This window comes from Chiloscyllium plagiosum, unplaced genomic scaffold, assembly GCF_037043375.1.
Source record: "Chiloscyllium plagiosum isolate Xiang-an unplaced genomic scaffold, Cpla_swu_hap1 HiC_scaffold_7, whole genome shotgun sequence".
Lineage (NCBI taxonomy): Eukaryota > Metazoa > Chordata > Chondrichthyes > Orectolobiformes > Hemiscylliidae > Chiloscyllium > Chiloscyllium plagiosum.
This window is the reverse complement of record NW_028270145.1, coordinates 16326301-16346699: the sequence shown is the minus strand read 5'-3', so window position 1 is coordinate 16346699 and position 20399 is coordinate 16326301. Positions and strand designations below refer to the sequence as shown.

At 42.0% G+C, this 20399-nt stretch overlaps 1 protein-coding gene across 4 annotated transcripts in view; it reads left to right on the top strand.

Annotated features, from left to right (window-relative positions):
* The window catches only part of vps8 (VPS8 subunit of CORVET complex), a 570470-nt gene that overhangs the window by 390423 nt on the left and 159648 nt on the right, over positions 1-20399 (top strand). For all 4 annotated transcript variants that reach the window (XR_015757598.1, XM_043693080.2, XM_043693078.2 and 1 more), the window contains one exon: positions 13794-13962. Coding sequence is in view for 3 of the 4 variants with exons in the window: in XM_043693080.2 (XP_043549015.2) it covers positions 13794-13962 (169 nt within the window). In the remaining variant the exon portion in view is untranslated. The remainder of the gene's footprint in view (positions 1-13793; positions 13963-20399) is intronic.

The following is a 20399-nucleotide window of genomic DNA, read 5'->3' as shown; positions in this document are numbered from 1 at the left end:
TAATGGGAAAAGGAATTAATCATCTTCCCTTAATTTATTACAGTTTATACTAAATGGAAATTTAAGATAAAAATATTTATTGCTTTGAAATTCTAATCACTGTCATTCTTCAAAAGTTAAGCACATACACTGTGAGCGCAGTCTGCTAGTAGTAAAGAAGGAATGTTTGCTACATTACCACAGCCCTTCTTAGCCACTGAAGCAGTGTTTAAAACAGCTTTTACTCAGTGGATGTGAGCTCCTGCATATAGCCTCCTGTGTGAGCTTGAGTGCAACATTAATATTTAATAAATCAAAACCCAGAAATTCTGGCTGGATTATATGTACACTACGTGTTGGCAAGCTCTGCTGTAACATTGCACTCCCACTGTTAACTCTCCAAATGAAGCTTCTTGCCATAATTTTCTTTAAAATATGTAATAGAGGCCCTTGTGGCACAGAGCTAGAATCCTTACCTCTGAGCCAGGTTCAAGTCTCACCTCCTTCAAAGGGGTGTAATAACATCTCTGACCAAAAATACAATTTCTGAATGAACTGATTAGAAAATATCAAAAATTGCAAAATGATTACAAGCCGTGTTAAAAGTTGTTTCATTCCCTGCAGCTTTTGAAGGAACTTCACTAAATTTGTGCACTAACTTCTGGCAGCATGGTGGCTCAGCGGTGAGCACTGCTACCTTACAATGCCGGAAATCAGGTTCGATTCCACCCTCAGAGGACTGTCTGTGTGGAGTTTGCATATTCTCCACATGTCTTCGGGAATTTCCTCCAGGTTCCCTGGATTCCCCCCACAGTCCAAAGATGTGCAGGTTAGGTGGATTGCCATGGGAAATGCAGGGTTACAGTGATGGGAGGGTCTGGGTGGAACGCTTTCCACAGTGTGGATTTGATGGGCCAACTGGCCTGCTTCTACACTGTAGGGATTCTATTCTATAAATTCCCTAATCTGTCTGACCTCAAGTCTATCTACATTTGAGGATCAAAGGTGCAGAGAATTGTCGTGTATTCTGGGTCAGTTGGCACTTGCATAATTAACATTGTGCAACTTTGAGGGACAATGTAAAAATGTGCAATTTTAATTCCTAGTTCTATAGAGACGTTAATTGCTGTATCAAGCTATGTGCAGATGACTTGCATTTTGAGCTGCGCCATTATTGGATTCTTAAAAAGTTTTGAAGAGTACTTAAAGTGTATCTGTTAGAAACCAATACAGAATTGTTGCCAAAAGATTGAGTAGCTGAAGACATGCTCATCCTATTTCTGTGTAATATCCAGGTAAAAGTTTTTTAAAAATCTGTAAAATGCTTGGCTATGATCTGTTGACCCCAAAAAGCCCATTAGTTGTTTTTTTCTAGAATTTGCACTAGATTTTTTTTAATATGCATTTAGGGGTTATAAAATCATGAGGGGCATGGATAGGGTAAATAGACAAGGTCTTTTCCCTGGCTGGGGGAGTCTAGAACTGGAGGGCATCGGTTTACAATGAGAGGGGAAAAATTTAAAAGGGGCAACTTTTTCACACAGAGGATGGTACGTATATGGAATTGGCACCAGAGGAAGTGGTGGAGGCTGGTACAATTACAGCATTTAAAAATTATCTGGATAGGTATATGAATAGGAAAGGTTTAGAGGGATGTGGGACTAGACTTATTCAGGATATCTGGTAAACATGGATGAGTTGAACCGAAAGGTCTGTTTCTGCACTGTACATCTCTATGACTCTGCATGAACATTATAAAAATGTTCAGCCAATATCACAATTTGTTAGTCAATAATGTTTTGCAGAAGTCGAGACATGCTGACTTGTGTGAGCATAGTAATTGCACGTAATAAATAATAATGAAGAACATTAGATGTGGGCAGAAGTATCTATTTTTGTCATGAAATATCAAATTACCAAAATAGAATAGATGTGATTACTTTGAAGAAGGGGCAGTGAGGGCAGACCAAAGCAAGTTGAGTGGGTTCACTATCAAATACAGATATGATTAAGGAGAATACTGGGCTCTCAAAGTACATAACTGTCTTACTCCGAATTTGCAGTAACCCCTAAGATTTTCAATACCTCTAGATAATAGTTTGAATTTTAAGAAGTGCTGTGATCAAAGTTTTAAGATGAGTTTTTTTTTATTTAGATTTTTCTTGTTGAATGGTTTGCCAATAATCTTCAGATGTGTTCTGTACTGTCATTATGATGGATTGTGTCTGACATTTATTGTTTGTGAATGGATTATAAATTATGTGTTGCCTGTTTGCAAAGGGACTCATCATCTTTCTACTGTTCAATGCTTTAACAGTCAACCTGCTAAAACTGGTTTCACATTGTGGAATAAAATATCAAATTATAGCAACAACGCACATTTAAGAGCAACTCATTCAAAATCACATTTTCAATTTTGTCTTAAAATGTGAAGATTGATTTCAGATATTCCTGACAAAATCCATATTACAATAGATGTCATCTCTCTGTTTCAATTTTTTATTCAAACACTATTGTGCCATTTTCCTGATTAATATGTTCATATTCTGTGGTTTGGTTTCTCCTATCATACCACTGACATTTTTAATTCTCATAAACTTGAAAGAGAATTTCAGCTCAAGTCCATAATGACATTGCATGTGGGACAGCATGAAACATTAGAAACTAGCTTGATCATCTTACTGACCATAAAGAAACCTTTTGATGTCAGTTAGACTAATGTACCAGTGTTCCCACAGAGTAGAAAGGGAAATTTATTGGTGTGTCACACCTTGTCAAAGGTATGCATGTGGATTCTATCGCTCTGCTCTTGTCCTAGGGTAATGAGTACAGAAACAAAAGATCCTATCACCTGAGGATCATGACAGAAACAGATGATTGCTTTGCATTCCCTCTATCTGCTATCTTAATAGACTATACAAACTAGTTAATTCCTTCATTCAAACAATAATGAAGAAATGGCGTGATTGGCATTCATCTGCTTACATCTGAAACAGAAGTTGTCATAAAAATCAACAAGTAGACAAAAAAGACAGATGTTCAGAGCCTTTGCCTACAATTTTCTGATTTACAATCGGAGTGGACTAGGTATTTCATCACGGCCAAACGACTTATAAAATCAACCAGGAGCGGCTTTACAGCTGTGGTGTAAATGCAATCAGCAAAGAGATTCTCAGACTTGTCTCTCACAATTACCTGTGCAGACTTGCTTACAAAACTATCTTGATTTTGCTGTCCATATCTTGACTGCCTTTCTTTCTAACTTATGTTTTTATTTTTTGAAAGCAATCAGCTTCATCTTCTGACACACAGAGCAGTATCTTCTAATGCATAGAGAATTTAGATGGAATGGCTATCTTTGTTACCACATTTTGAAAGTTACCAAAATTACTGAAATGATCATAACTTTGTTTATGGTGGTTATAGGTTAAGTGTCCAAATGCATAGATTCTATACTCAAATGTGAGATGGAAGGCCCAGTAATTTAAAATCAACTCAGATATCATGTCTCAGTTTGAGTACCAGTTGTGCAATGAAATTGCCTCCATCTTTGCTGATGGCTCAATCCATTGAGTATAGGGGTTGAGACATCATATTGAGGTTGTACAGTATGATGATGAGGCCTCTTCTGGAGTAATGTGTGAAGTCCTGGTCGCTCTGCTATAGGAAGAGCTTCAGAAAAGATTTACCAGGATGTTGCTGGGACTGGATGGTGGGAGTTATAAGGCGAGTCTGGATAGGCTGGGACATTTTTTTTACTGGAGCAGAGAGGCTGAGGGATAACCTTATCAAGATTTATAAAATCATGAGGGCATGGATTAAAAAAAACAGCAAAAGCCTTTTCCTTAAGGTGTGTGGTGGGGAGGGGGGGGTTCAAAACTAGGGGAATATTTTTAAGGTCAAAGGAGGAAGTTTAAAAGGGACCTGAGGGGCAGATTTTCCATACAGAGGGTTGTCCGTATGTGGAATGAGCTGCCAGTGGAAGTGGTAGGTGCAGGTACAGTTACAACGTTTGAAAGACATTTGGACAGGTACACGAACAGGAAAGGTTTAGAGGAATAACGGCCATACACAGGCGAGTGGAATTAGTGTAGTTTCAGAAACTTGGTCATTGCAGACAAATTGGACCGAAGGAACTGTTTACATGCTGTATGATTCTGACTCTATGACTCCCCTCAAGCCTCACTGACAAAGGGTTTTTACAAATATATTAAGGACAAAAAGGTAACTAGGGAGAGAATAGGGCCCATCAAAGATCAGCAAGGCGGCCTTTGTGTGGAGCCACAGAAAATGGGGGAGATACTAAATGAATATTTTGCATCAGTATTTACTGTGGAAAAGGATATGGAAGATACAGACCGTAGGGAAATAAATGGTGACATGTTACAAAATGTCCAGATTACAGAGGAGGAAGTGCTGGATGACTTGAAACGGTTAAAAGTGGATAAATCTCCAGGACCTGATCAGGTGTACCCTAGAACTCTGTGGGAAGCTAGAGAAGTGATTGCTGGGCCTCTTACTGAGATATTTGTATCATCGATAGTCACAGGTGAGGTGCCAGAAGACTGGAGGTTGGCAAACGTGGTGCCACTGTTTAAGAAGGACGGTAAAGACAAGCCAGGGAACTATAGACCGGTGAGCCTGACCTCTGTGGTGGGCAAGTTGTTGGAGGGAATCCTGAGGGACAGGATGTACATGTATTTGGAAAGGCAAGGACTGATTCGGGATAGTCAACATGGCTTTGTGCATGGGAAATCATGTCTCACAAACTTGATTGAGTTTTTTGAAGAAGTAACAAAGAAGATTGATGAGGGCAGAGCAGTAGATGTGATCTCTATGGACTTCAGTAAGGCACTGGACAAGGTTCCCCATGGGTGACTGATTAGCAAGGTTAGATCTCATGGAATACAGGGAGCACTAGCCATTTGAATACAGAACTGGCTGAAAGGTAGAAGACAGAGGGTGGTGGTGGAGGGTTGTTTTTCAGACTGGAGGCCTGGGACCAGTGGAGTGCCACAAGGATCGGTGCTGGGCCCTCTACTTTTTGTCATTTACATAAATGATTTGGATGCGAGCATAAGAGGTACAGTTAGTAAGTTTGCAGAATTGGAGGTGTAGTGAACAGCGAAGAGGGTTACCTCAGATTACAACAGGATCTGGACCAGATAGGCCAATGGGCTGAGAAGTGGCAAATGGAGTGTAATTCCAATAAATGCGAGGTGCTGCATTTTGGGAAAGCAAATCTTAGCACGACTTATACACTTAATGGTAAGGTCCTAGGGAGTGTTGCTGAACAAAGAGACCTTGGAGTTCAGGTTCATAGCTCCTTGAGAGTGGAATCGCAGGTAGATAGGATAGTGAAGAAGGCGTTTGGTATGCTTTCCTTTATTGGTCAGAGTATTGAGTACAGGAGTTGGGAGGTCATGTTGCAGCTGTACAGGACATTGGTCAGGCCACTGTTGGAATATTGCGTGCAATTCTGGTCTCCTTCCTATCAGAAAGATGTTGTGAAACTTGAAAGGGTTCAGAAAAGATTTACAAGGATGTTGCCAGGGTTGGAGAATCTGAATTACAGGGAGAGGCTGAACAGGCTGGGGCTGTTTTCCCTGGAGCTTCGGAGGCTGAGGGGTGACCTTATAGAGGTTTACAAAATTATGAGGGACATGGATAGGGTAAATAGACAAAGTCTTTTCCCTGGGTTCGGGGAGTCCAGAACTAGAGGCCATAGGTTTAGGGTGAGGGGAAAGATATAAAAGAGACCTAAGGGGCAACTTTTTCACGGAGAGGGTGGTGCGTGTATGAAATGAGCTGCAGAGGATGTGGTGGAGGCTGGTACAATTGTAACATTTCAGAGGCATTTGGATGGGTATATGAATAGAAAAGGTTTGGAGGAATATGGGCTGGGTGCTGGCAGGTAGGACTAGATTGGGATGGGATGTCTGGTTGGCATGGACAGGTTGGACCGAAGGGTCTGTTTCCATGCTGTATATCTCTATGACTCTATGACACTTAAAAATTGAAGGGTGCCTCGGTTGCTTCAGTTCCTTTGTGAGTCACTCCACTAATGTAAAGACCATTTGAAACAGCCTTGTGCAAAGATTTTTGTTGCCCAGGGACTGAGCAGGCACACTGGGCTGCAGCAATGAATTGTCTTTCCCATAATACGGTAGTTAATTGTGGAAGTTTGCATTAAGAACAACTGATTGCATTATGACATAGTGTCGGACGGTCATGATCATATTACATCACAGAAACTGTAATTCATTGTTAGATATGTCAGAAGTCTGTTGTAGATTTAAAATTAGGATGCAAGAGTCAGTGGCATTTTAAAAAAAATAGTGGTTATGTCGCAATGGTACTGCTAGCAAATCTTGAGATAACTACTGCTGGCACAAAGTCTCATGAGCATGCAAGCCCACGACTGCCAACACATGATCATGTAGCCCGGTGCCATCATCCTCTTTTTCTGACAGGGTATTCAGGTCCTAATTGAAATAAAGTGGTGGGAGAGAGTCACTGAGTCACCTCATATGAAGAGGCTCTTTTCTCAAATAAGTGTAGTTTATTGCATGATAGCAATCAGGGTTGAAAGGTGTGGTGCTGGTGAAGCACAGCAGGTCAGGCAGCATCCGAGGGCAGGCGAGTTGATGGTTCAGGCATAAGCCCTTCATTCCCGATGCTCCAGCGTCTGCGATCCTCACTTTCACTTGATAGCAATCAGGTACAAGTAACTTTTATTAAGGTAGACATATGCAAAAACTACAGGTAGACTTATAACACAGCTCTCCCTGTTCGAGGTTCCAAGGTTTTCTATCAGTCCAAGTCTTTATGACATAGAACATAGAACATAGAAGAATACAGCGCAGTACAGGCCCTTTGGCCCTCGATGTTGCGCCGATCCAAGCCCACCTAACCTATACTAACCCACTGTCCTCCATATACCTATCCAATGCCCGCTTAAATGCCCATAAAGAGGGAGAGTCCACCACTGCTGCTGGCAGGGCATTCCATGAACTTACGACTCGCTGAGTGAAGAACCTACCCCTAACATCAGTCCTATATCTACCCCCCCTTAATTTAAAGCTATGCCCCCTTGTAATACCCGACTCCATACGCGGGAAAAGGTTCACACTGTCAACCCTATCTAACCCCCTAATCATCTTGTACACCTCAATCAAGTCACCCCTAAACCTTCTTTTCTCTAATGAAAACAGCCCCAAGTGTCTCAGTCTATCCTCATACGATCTTCCTTCCATACCAGGCAACATCCTGGTAAACCTCCTCTGCACCCGTTCCAGTGCCTCCACATCCTTCCTATAGTATGGCGACCAAAACTGCACACAATATTCCAGATGCGGCCGCACCAGAGTCTTATACAACTGCATCATGACCTCAGGACTCCGGAACTCAATTCCTCTACCAATAAAAGCCAGTACGCCATATGCCTTCCTCACCGCACTATTTACCTGGGTGGCAACTTTCAGAGATCTGTGTACATGGACACCAAGATCCCTCTGCTCATCCACACTACCAAGTATCCGACCATTAGCCCAGTACCCCATCTTTTTGTTATTCTTCCCAAAGTGAATCACCTCACATTTAGCTACATTGAATTCCATTTGCCACCTTTCTGCCCAGCTCTGCAGCTTCTCTATATCCTGCTGTAACCTGCCACATCCTTCCTCACTGTCAACAACTCCTCCGACTTTCGTATCATCCGCAAACTTGCTCACCCAACCTTCTAACCCCTCTTCCAGGTCATTTATAAAAATGACAAACAGCAATGGTCCCAAAACAGATCCTTGCGGAACACCGCTAGTGACGGCACTCCATGAAGAAACTTTGCCATCAACTACTACCCTCTGTCTTCTTCCATCCAGCCAATTCCTAATCCAAACCTCCAACTCTCCCTCAATGCCATATCTCCGTATTTTCTGCAGTAGCCTACCATGGGGAACCTTATCAAACGCCTTACTAAAATCCATATATACCACATCTACCGCTTTCCCCTCATCAACCTCCTTCGTCACCTTTTCAAAGAATTCAATAAGGTTTGTGAGGCACGACCTGCCCTTCACAAAACCATGCTGACTATCCTTGATCACATTATTCCTATCCAGATGTGCATAAATCCTATCCCTTACAATTCTCTCTAAGACTTTGCCCACAACAGAAGTGAGACTCACCGGCCTATAGTTACTAGGGTTATCCCTACTCCCCTTTTTGAACAAGGGAACCACATTTGCTATCCTCCAGTCTTCTGGCACTACTCCTGTAGACAAAGAGGACATAAAAATCAAGGCCAATGGCTCTGCAATCTCCTCCCTTGCTTCCCAGAGAATCCTAGGATAAATGCCATCAGGCCCAGGGGACTTATCTATTTTCACCTTTTCCAGGATTTCCAACACCTCTTCTCTACATACCTCAAAGCCATCCATTCTACTTATTTGTGACTCAGTATTCACATCGACGACAATGCCCTGTTCCTGAGTAAATACTGAAGAAAAGTATTCATTCAGTGTCTCCCCAATCTCTTCAGCCTCCACACGCAACTTCCCACTACTATCCTTGACTGGACCTATTCCTACCCTAGTCATTCTTTTATTCCTAACATACCTATAGAAAGCCTTAGGGTTTTCCCTAATCCTACCGACTAAGGACCTTTCATGTCCCCTCCTTGCTGCTCTTAACTCTCTCTTCAGGTCCTTCCTGGCTACCCTATAACTCTCAATCGCCCCAATTGAACCTTCACGTCTCATCTTGAGATAGGCCGCCCTCTTCCATTTAACAAGGGATTCCAATTCCTTATTAAACCACGGCTCCCTCGCACGACCCTTTCCTCCCTGCCTGACAGGTACATAATCATCAAGGACACTCAATAGTTGCTCCTTGAACAAGCTCCACATATCATTTACACTCTTGCCTTGGAGTCTACTTTTCCAGGCCACACATCCTAAGTCATGCCTCACCGCATCATAATTTCCCTGACCCCAGCTATAACTCTTGCCCTGTAGTACACACTTATCCCTCTCCATCACGAGAGTAAAAATCACCGAATTATGGTCACTATCCCCAAAGTGCTCACCTACCTCTAATTCTAACACCTGGCCTGGTTCGTTACCCAGAACCAAATCCAGTATGGCCTCACCTCTTGTTGGCCTGTCTACATATTGTGTCAGGAAACTCTCCTGCACACATTGAACAAACACTGACCCATCTAACGAACTTGAGCTATAGCTTTCCCAATCAATATCAGGAAAGTTAAAGTCCCCCATAACCACCACCCTATTACTGTCACTCATCTCCTGAATCACCTTCCCTATCCTTTCTTCTACGTTTCTAGGACTATTGGGAGGCCTGTAAAAGACTCCTAACAGGGTGACCTCACCTTTCCTATTCCGAACCTCAGCCCAAACTACCTCAGATGGCAAGTCCTCATCCATCGTCCTTTCCACCACTGTAATACTATCTTTGACAAGCAATGCCACACCTCCCCCTCTTTTACCCCCACCTCTGACCCTACTAAAACATTTAAATCCTGGAACCTGCAACAGCCAATCCTGTCCCTGTTCTAGCCATGTCTCCGTAATAGCCACAACATCGAAGTCCCAGGTACCAACCCACGCTGCAAGTTCACCTACCTTATTTCGTATACTTCTTGCATTGAAGTATACACACTTCAAGCCACTTTCCTGTTTACAGACACCCTCCTTGGAAATTGATGCCATGTTCCTAACCTCCCTACACTCCTGGCCCTGCACCCTGAAGCTACAATCTGGGTTCCCATGCCCCTGCAGAGTTAGTTTAAACCCCCCCCAAGAGCACTAGCAAACCTCCCCCCAAGGATACTGGTGCCCCTCAGGTTCAGGTGTAGACCATCCTGTTTATAGAGGTCCCACCGTCCCCAGAAAGAACCCCAGTTATCCAAAAACCGGAATCCCTCCCTCCTGCACCATCCCTGTAGCCACGCATTTAAGTGTTCTCTTTCCCTATTCCTCGAATCTCTATCACGTGGCACGGGTAACAAACCAGAGACAACAACTCTGCTCGTTCTAACTCTGAGCTTCCAACCTAGCTCCCTGAAAGCCTGTCTAACATCCTCGGCACTCCTCCTACCTATGTCGTTGGTGCCAATATGGACCACGACTTCGGGCTGCTCCCCCTCCCCCTCCAGGACCCGGAAAACACGATCAGAGACATCACGTACCCTTGCACCTGGGAGGCAACATACCAATCGTGAGTCTCTCTCGTTCCCACAAAACCGCCTATCTGTGCCCCTAACTATCGAGTCCCCAATTACTACTGCTCTGCTCTTCTTCACCCTTCCCTTCTGAGTAACGGGGACAGGCACCGTGCCAGAGACCTGAGCCCCGTTACTTACCCCTGGTAAGTCATCCCCCCCACAAGTATCCAAAACGGTATACTTGTTCTTGAGGGGAATGGCCGCAGGGGGTCCCTGCACTGGCTGCTTCCTCCCAGTCCCCCTCACTGTCACCCATCTATCTGCCATCTTTGGAGTTACTACTTCCCTATAACTCTGATCTATGACCCCCTCTGCCTCCCGAATGATCCGAAGTTCATCCAACTCCAGCTCCAGTTCCCTAACACGGTCTTGGAGGAGCTGGAGATGGGTGCACTTCCTGCAAGTGTAATCGGCAGGGCCGTCGATGGCATCCCTCACCTCATACATGTTGCAGGAGGAACATTGCACTGCCTTCACTGCCATCCCTCTAAAGCTAACTTTTATTTAAAAAAAAACTGGGTCTAAAGAATACAACAAGCAAAATTCAGCACTTACCTACTTACCACAACAGGTGTTATTATTAGGTTAGAGGAGGAGGGCGGGTGGGAGGCACTACCCGTGTAGTGCCTCGGGTTCCTCTCCTTCGCGCTTTTAAAGGGGGAAAAAACCTACCCAGGTAAGCTTACACTAACTGCTTCCGGGTCTCGGCTGCCCCTCTGGTCGTCGTCACTTCCCCCTGGTGCTCCCACTCTTTCTGTGAAGAGAGAGAAAAAAAACACCGCTGCCCGCTACCGGTAAGCACTTTTAAAACCAAACGGTCTTACCTTCGCTGCTGCTCGCACTGGAAATGACCGACGGCTTCGAAGGGTGAGTATAAATACTCACCGCTTTCCTTCCCAGCTGCGCCTCTGGTCGTCGTCACTTCCCCCTGGTGCTCCCGCTCTTTCTGTGAAGAGAGAGAAAAAAAACACCGCTGCCCGCTACCGGTAAGCACTTTTAAAACCAAACGGTCTTACCTTCGCTGCTGCTCGCACTGGAAATGACCGACGGCTTCGAAGGGTGAGTATAAATACTCACCGCTTTCCTTCCCGGCTGCCCCTCTGGTCGTCGTCACTTCCCCCTGGTGCTCCCGCTCTTTCTGTGAAGAGAGAAAAAAAAACACCGCTGCCCGCTACCGGTAAGCACTTTTAAAACCAAACGGTCTTACCTTCGCTGCTGCTCGCACTGGAAATGACCGACGGCTTCGAAGGGTGAGTATAAATACTCACCGCTTTCCTTCCCGGCTGCCCCTCTGGTCGTCGTCACTTCCCCCTGGTGCTCCCGCTCTTTCTGTGAAGAGAGAGAAAAAAAACACCGCTGCCCGCTACCGGTAAGCACTTTTAAAACCAAACGGTCTTACCTTCGCTGCTGCTCGCGAAGGTAAGACCGTTTGGTTTTAAAAGTGCTTACCGGTACATGATCAAATTGGATAGCGCTTAACACTGTCTTCAGCATTAACCTTTTCAGAACTATTGCCTTTTGCAGTCTCTCCACTGAGCTTTTCTTCCTATAATACATTCATATGAAAATGTAATTACAATTCCCATTACTGTACCTCCCCCATGTCTCTTCACAAATCCAGGAGACCTGGAGTTTTCCAAATTCTTCCAGAACGCATTTGAACCTGGTAAATGGATTTTTTTTTAAGCTTGAGGACTTTGACCTTGATCCTATCTGACCTTTATATGATCTCTAAAGTCTCCCTTCGTTGGAGTGCATTTTTATTTGTTGAATGTCCTTCATGGAAAACTTTATTCCTGGTGAAAAATGCAATTTGATCATTACCACAGCTGGAGGACCTTTTAATCTCCTGAATTTTCTTCTTGAGCACGTACAATTCTCAGAGACTGACAGCTGTAATGGAACCTTTTAATCTCATGAACTTCTTTTCACGGATGACGGGTCACCTTGATGAAATGGGTATTTCTTGTTTGTAGTATCATGGATTTCTGAGCCAGGTTATTTCTTGTTGACAGTAATCTGGATCTCAGTATTAGACAGCCTCTTATCCTGAATGTGTGGACCTTGATGATTCCATTTCAGTGGTAGCTTCTGTGGAGTCTTACGCAGATCATTTTCAATCAAAGTCTTTACTTTTTTCACATCCTGCCAGCAAATCTGTGATGACCTTTGTAGACTCTGTGCTTCAGTTTGTTGATGAGGAAGGATGCTGGTTGTTTTGCTGCTGAACCCAACCGTTCCACTCCATCACATGTGCTACTCGAGGACTGCTATTTATATAACATCATCTTTATAAACAGTACTGAGAATTCTTCCCTGGAAAATAAAAAGATTAAATGTTCATCTTGAATGTTTGTATCATCTCATCTGACATCAATTTCAAATCTACCGCAGCAATTTGTTCACTGTGTTGATGTGTGAGCAATCTAATCCTGGGAAAGTGGTTGAACTGTCAGTGAGTGAGCATTTTGGGAATAGTGGTGATAACTCTAAGTTTCAAAGTCAAGATGCAAAGGGATAAGGATACTGCAGATTTGAAGTGGGCAAGGCCAATTTCAATATTGTTAGACAGAAAATTGGCAAACATTGACTGGGAGCAGTTGGTTGCAGGTAAGTCTACATTTGGAAAGTGCAGGTCTTTTAAAAAAGTAGTGCAGTGAGAGTTCAGGGCCAGCATATTCCACTAAGAGTGAAAGGCTAGGGCAGCAAGTTCAAGGGACCCAGGATGATAAGAGACTTTGAAAATTTGATAAAGTAAAGAAGGAAGCAAATGTTAGACACAGAGCATGAAAAACAAGGGAGGCCCTTTAGGAGTATAGAGCATGTAGGGTGTGCTTAATAAATAAATTAAGAGAGGGTAAAGAGGGGCCACGAAATATCTTTGGAAAATTGTACTAAGGTAAACCCCAAAGCATTTCAGAAGTATATTCAGAGCAAGAGGGTTACCTGGCAAAGACTGAGTAGAAAAGTGTGGCGCTGAAAAAGCGCAGCAGGTCAGGCAGTATCCAAGGAGCAGGAGAGTTGACATCTCAGGCATAAACCCTTCATTCCTGATGCTTATGCCCAAAATGTTAATACTCCTGCTCCTCAGATGCTGCTTGACCTGCTGTGCTTTACCAGCACCACACTTTTGACCCTGATTGCTATCATGCAATAAACTGCATTTATTTGAGAAAAGAGCCTCTTTTGAACAAACAAGAATGAACAATAAAATAACCTACATTTACCTCAGCCCACGAGGAAACTTTAAAATTTTAAAAAAGACTTGTTGATTTTGTTTAATGATGACCGGTATAAATCTTATTACATATAGCTTTTTAAAAAAACATTAGAATTCAATGACTTTTGAGTCTCAAATTCAAGTCTTGCATAGACTGTCATACTATCCATAATACCTGAGGTGCAGGCATAGTGAACATCTTGTCAATGTCACACTTTAATCTGTGTGCCGGTCTTTCTTTACAAATTCCAGTGTTGTTGGACATAAGGTTTTAAAATGTAAGTTTTCATTTAGATGGCTATCAGTCGGCAACAAGGAGTTTTGTTGACCAGTATCCATTTTCATTTCCAGCTGTGGCCATATCTACCATTCTCAATGTCTTCAGAGTAAAGACTGTGGCATTCGAACCGAAGGACAGACAAGGTGGACCTGCTACAAGTGTAACTCTAGTAACAAAGGGGCTAGACACCGAGATTTTGGATTAGAGCTGAACAAGAACCGAAGCACTTCTCTGGCACAGGTGAGGTGCTATCAAATGCTCCTTTCGAGTTCTTCCAGAAACTGTGCTCTAAGTACCATACTGTTGCTTATATCATTGCTGAATGAAATCTGTTCCTTGGTGTCATTTTATTGTTTCCTGTACCATTAGCTGAAGGCCTGCTATTCAATCTGTACTGAAGATATGTTTTTTAACATATTTTTGCTTAGATTTCAGGAAAGTGGCAGGATGAACTATTATTTATGACAATTAATTAAATTATAGCTACAGGTGAACAGATATAAACCATTGACACGTTACATTAATTACTAAAACTTTAATCCCCACAGAAATGGCCGTTTTCACATATGTGGACAAAAACACAGTCAAATAAATAGGGAAAATAGATTATTGAAAGATGATTACAAACTGAAAAATCAGTTCAATTATCTTTGTTTCCCACTTCCAGTTTTGATATGACCCTCCTTCAACTGGTGAGACTCCTTGTTCAAAAGTCATTCTCTGGAAGCGTCCACTGGTTTGTAAGAAGTGCAGAGTGGTGACTCCTTTAAAAAATGTCTCTGATTTATCAATTCAAAAGTTATAGCTTGCAGCAACAGCTTTCATCAGGGTTAAACTAAGTTTTTCTTTGACTGCAACAACAGGCACCTTCCACTGAAGCACCTACTTTTGTGTCTTTTCTGTCTCCCTCTTCCTCTGCCTCAGTAAATTGGTTCCAGTTCCAATTTGCTCAGTTTACTGCAAACAACTCTTCAGTTCGTGATAATCTGCACATTGCAGGAAAGCATAGCCATAAAAATAGAGCTCATATTAGGTATCAAATCCTTGCTGTGGTCATTATGCATCAATCCTGGTAAATTATGTTTTTTTAAAAATGTGTCTCTCTTAACAGTCCTCACATTAATTTATATATGTCATTCAAAATATAGTTCCTATGAAAGAAGTTGTAAAACGTGCCCATTAATTTATCTCCATATGTGTTGTAAAAGAGTATTTTGAGTTATTTAATCCAGAACAATACTCTGGCTATTCACTGATGAAGGGGATTAAGTTAAGCTGAATGAAGAGAATTAGGCAGAAATGACATTTGAGTGGCTGTTAGATCACAGAGGGAGAAAGTGAGGACTGCAGATGCTGGAGTTCAGAGTCAAAAAATGTAGCACTGGAAAAGCACAGCTGATCAGGTAGCAGCTGAAAATGTGTTGCTGGAAAAGCGCAGCAGGTCAGGCAGCATCCAGGGAACAGGAGAATCGACGTTTTGGGCATAAGCCCTTAGGAGCAGGAGAGTCGACTTTTTGAGCATAAACTCTTCATCAGGAATGAGGAAGAGCTTATGCTCGAAACATTGACTCTTCTGCTCCTCAGATGCTGCCTGACCGGCTGTGCTTTTCCAGCATCACATCTTTTTTGACTGTTGGATCACAGACACAGTCATCAGGTATAAATGTCAGGATCTTGGTGGCATAGTGGTATTGTTATTGGAATAATAATTCCAAGCTCTAGCCTAATGCTCTCAAGACACAGATTCACGTACCACCATGGATGCTGGGTGGAAAGTAAATGCAATTGATACAACTCTGAAATTGAAAGCTCGTCTCAGTACATGATGCAACAAAACTCTTGTTGATTGTCATAAAAATCCCATCTGATTCACTGATGTCATTTGGGGAAGGAAATCTCCTGACTTGGTCTTGCTTACATGTGACTCCAGACTCACTGCCGCTTGTTTGACCTTAACTGTGTTCTGAAATATTCTGTTCCAGCGCAATTAGATATTGAAAAACAAAAGCTGGCCTTGCTTTCAGTGCTCACATCCCATGAAAGAATAAAGAAAAAAAAAATAATAACCTTTACATGTGGATTATCAGTTAGGTAAAAACTTGCAGGAGGCTGGTCATTGCGGGTGTGTTACTGTTCTTTGTTAGATTGAGCAGATTGATTGTTTTATAAAGAAAGTTTGAGCCTATCCTCATTGAAGGTTAGAAGAAAGAAACATGCAAGATTCTGAGGGAGTTTGACGGGTTAGATTCATAGAGTTGCACAGCACGGAAACTCTTTGGTCCAATTTATCCATGTCAACCAGCTATACTAACTATACCTAGTCCCATTTGCCAGCATTTGGGCCATATCGCGGCAAACCCCTCCTATTCATGTGATAAATATTGAGAGAATATTCTCCCACATATGGGAAATCTAGAACCAAGAGATATAGTTTGAGTATAAGAGGTCTCCCATTTAAAATGAAGATGAGAAAGAATGCCCTCTCTCAGGCAGCAATAAATTGGAACCCGTTGAGGAAAAAATTCCAGTAGTGACAGGATTATTGACAATTTCACAGCTGATTTTAAGCTAATATTTATTCTATAGAGGAGCCAAGGATAATGGGGAAGAGGGAGGAAAAGCTATATCACATTCTTAATAAATGGCAGAGCATGCTTTATGGATCAAATGGCCTACTTCTGCTCCCATTATACTGTTATATGGAACAATCTTCCATTAGTCAAACCGAATTTTGTCTAATCAGTGTTTTGTGCAGTATTGTCATATCAAGTTTTGAACGAGCTAAATTTGAAAATAATCCATTTGTATAATGCAGTGAGGCTGCAACATTATAGTAGCATCTCTACCCTTTGCTATGGCCTTATGAAGGCATTGTTTGTATGAGGATTTTCTTTAGCCTAGAACAGCATGTTAGTCGGAAAGAAGGTGCTGATATTTTCCAAGTGAATGGCCACTGAGAATATTTACAATGGACCTCTAGAAGCTGAAACATTAAGAAAGCTCTGTCACCTTGCCATGTCCTATCATTTGTGCTCAGTCCATACAAAACAAATTAGTGTTTCTCTTCCATATTTATTACATGATTACGTCTGGAGCTGCTGCTGTTCCCATTACTGAGAACTAAATTGGAGGCTTTCTCCAATGTTATTTATCAGCTAATCTTTATCACAATTAGACCTAAATTGACTCTGAGCAAGAGAAAAATATTTGCTTACCAGATTACTGACCCACATTTTAGCAGTAGGAACTAACTGTGAGGCGCATTGTTATTGAGGGGTGAATTAGACAGCAACATGCTGTTTTTATGTATCCAAAACACAGAGAGGTTTGCAAGTTCCTGTGCATTTTGTCCTGATCTTCAGCAAGCTTCATTCTGACAGTTTCTGGCAAGCAAATTGGACGTTCGAGCACATGGAGACTGAAGATGAAGTACTTCCTCACTGAACATACCGAAAATTTCAGAACAAAGGAAACTGGAATGACTCAGCAGATCACTCATCATCTGTGTAGAATGATGAGGAGGTGCCAGTGTTGGAATGGGGTAGACAAAGTTAAAAATCACGCAACATCAGGAGTGCTCCGAAAGCTAGTACTTTCCAAATAAATCTGTGGACTATAACCTGATGTTGTGTGATTTTTAACTCTGTGTAGAATGACAGAGTCAATGTTTCAGGTCAATGCCTTCCCATCAAAGCAAGAGAGAAATAGGAATGTGACAATTCTTAAGCCGGCAAAAGAACAGGGAGCGAGACAAACAAGGGAGAGGTTTGAGATAAGAAGCCAGAGGAGATTAATTAGCAAAAGAAAAATCATGATCCAATAGCCAAAAAGAGTGAAAATGGATATAGCAAAGATTCAAAGGTTGTGCCCTTGTGAGATATGAAATGCTACTTTAAAAACCATGGTAATGCCACATGAAAACATAATAATGAAACAAGATGAAGACCAATCCTGCAAAACAACGGCAAAGAAAACATCTCTGAATAAGATGGAAGCTTGGGTTATGATCTGATGTTGTTGAACTTAACATTGACTACAGAGCGTTGCATACTGCCAACCTGAAAGTTAAGGTATTGTTCCGCAAGCTTGTTTTGAGCTTTACTGGAATAGTCTAGCAAGTTATGGATGGACAGGTCAGCATGTACCCAATGTAATATGAAAAACAACCAGAAGCTCAGGGTCATGCTTGCAGACTGAATAAGGGAGTTCTGGTTTCCACCTCCATATTTTGTCTTCCTTACATTTCTCTTTCACTCCGTTTTAATGAATGTTTTTGAGCTGAAATGTTAGCTCTATTTTTCTCTACTGATGCTACCTGGCTCACTGCATTGTTCCAGGTTTTATCGTCCTTCTTTTTGTTTTCTGGCATCTGTACTATTTTTCTTCCATAATGAAAAAGGATTAAACTGGACTATTCAAGGGAAGTGAATTTTAAGCTGTAATAAATTCTAATTACTGTCCAACAATCTCTCTAGCCCTGAAAATTAAAATTTATACATGAGGTGAAATAACTCCACAGTGGCCTGTGTCCCATAACCAAGTCACTCTTTATTTGCATATGGAAAGTCCCTGGCACTGCTCCAGCTCCCTCAGAACCAGCTCTCCGTGTGAACACGGTGTCTAACATTCATGTTTGTCTCTGTCAGCCAGGTCTCCCTGATTGGACCAGATTAACAGTCCCAATCAGGGAACTCATATTCTGTGATGGCCAGCTGGCTGGCTGCATTACAGTCGCTGTAGTGGAGTCTCTTGTTGAATTTTTTAAAGTTTTTTTTACATTTTTCTTAGAATAGAGAGGGAGAAATAAAAGACGGTCCTTCATTTTCTATTTTACTTTCTACATACGAGTTTACGAAATATTAAATGCTGTAAATTACACTTCCTGCTTCAGAGCCTGTGTGGCTCAGAAAGATTTCCTTAAGTTTGTGGGAAAGAAATGATAGGGCTGAGGAAAAGGCAGTTGCTGTCAAAGATGGCAAACATGATGGGCAAAATGACCTCCTTTGGTGTGATAGCATCTCCTGCTTACACATCTTGCAGCTCATCTGTTGAGCATGGCATACTGTTTTAACTGGTTATTGAATATTGCTATGTAAAAGCCATGGCAAACCTGTGAGACTTGTAAGGGCAATGAGTAGAAAGTGCTGTTTGTTCACTGTTATTCACAAAAGCCAGCGCTTCAAGGTTGCTGTGAAATTCAATTAGATTTTGTTAATATTCTTACAGACCAAATCATAACCATGGTACGATATTGATTAAATAGTATTGTTATTCTGTGCGTAATTTTTGTTTTAGGAACAGCCTAGGGAAATCATTACCTCTGCAGGGATTTCCAAGTTTTGCCCAGTGTGAGTGTGGGATCAACATATGGACACAGTTTCTGTCCAAAATCATGGTGCAGGGATAGTTTTGTTTTCAACCTTGGGCCTTGTTTTCATTTTACTAGCAAACTGCATGCACCAAAATGGACGTCACTATTTCCACACAATAGCTGTGCAAGCAGATTCTACATAGAGATGGACAACAGATGTATTGGACAGAAGGTAGATGGATCAGAGAATGCTAGAACCAGATTGAACCAAAAACTAAAACTCAATGACTTTGAGCAGCCCCATTAGGCACAAGACATTATGCCATCCCATTCCATTTTAGATCTTACTCTGTTTATTCATACATTAAAGTTCACATGATCCTACAAATTACCTCTGGGAAAGGCATTATATAAAATGTCATTTCCACTATCACTGGACATCCCACAGCATCTCGGAGCCAATGAAGTACTTTTTAAAGTGTGGTCACTGTTGTAATGTTGGAAAAGCTGAGCCAATTGCACATAGCAAACTCGCACACACAGCAATGTGACAATAACTGGATATTCTGAGTTTTTAAAAATGTGTTGGTTGAGAAATAAATATTGACCAGGATGCCTGCTCTTCCAAATAGTGCATCGGCATGTTCTTGCACCCACCAGAACAGTGGGGTCAAGCCTTTAAAGTGTAATGCATTTAAAAGGCTGGGACTAAGCTGCTTTAAGAAGTTAACAGCTGCAAAAGGAAAGGTGATTAAAATGTTCAGCATTAATGATTAAAACAAATGGCAGTTCAAAAGGTTACCTATATTGGTTTAATAGAATCAGAATAGAAGAGATGAAACTATAAAAACAGCATGTGGTTTGCACAGATGGAGATACAGCTCACAGTAATAGCAGTCAGGAGGATGTTGGAGCTAAAGTAGCTGAAAAACATTTAGTAGACCCAAAGACCCAGATTAAAGACGGACCCTGCTACATTGTCTTGGAAAAGGATGGATCTTAAAGAAGGTTCAGTGATTTCGATTTATCTCGGAGTGGGGTTTCTAGCAGAGGTTAGGGGTAGCGTAAAGCTGGGGGAATACTGAAGTAATGAAGTGGCTTCAGGCAGCAAAGGTGGTCCTGTCAAAGACTCTGGGCATTGAGGGCAGGAGAAAGACATGGAAGCCACTGACAGTTGTGTGCAACTAAAAGTGAAGTGAAGAAAACCACAAGTAGTATTTAGCTGGATACAGCTGAGAATGGTTAAAGGTTTGAGAAAATCGTGGCTGCTCGGTCAAGCTATTTGTCTGATAGAAGCTGGAAATGTGTTGGTATTTATGGACTTGGAGGAATTCTTACCAGTCCTGAGATCACCAGTCTTGAAAGA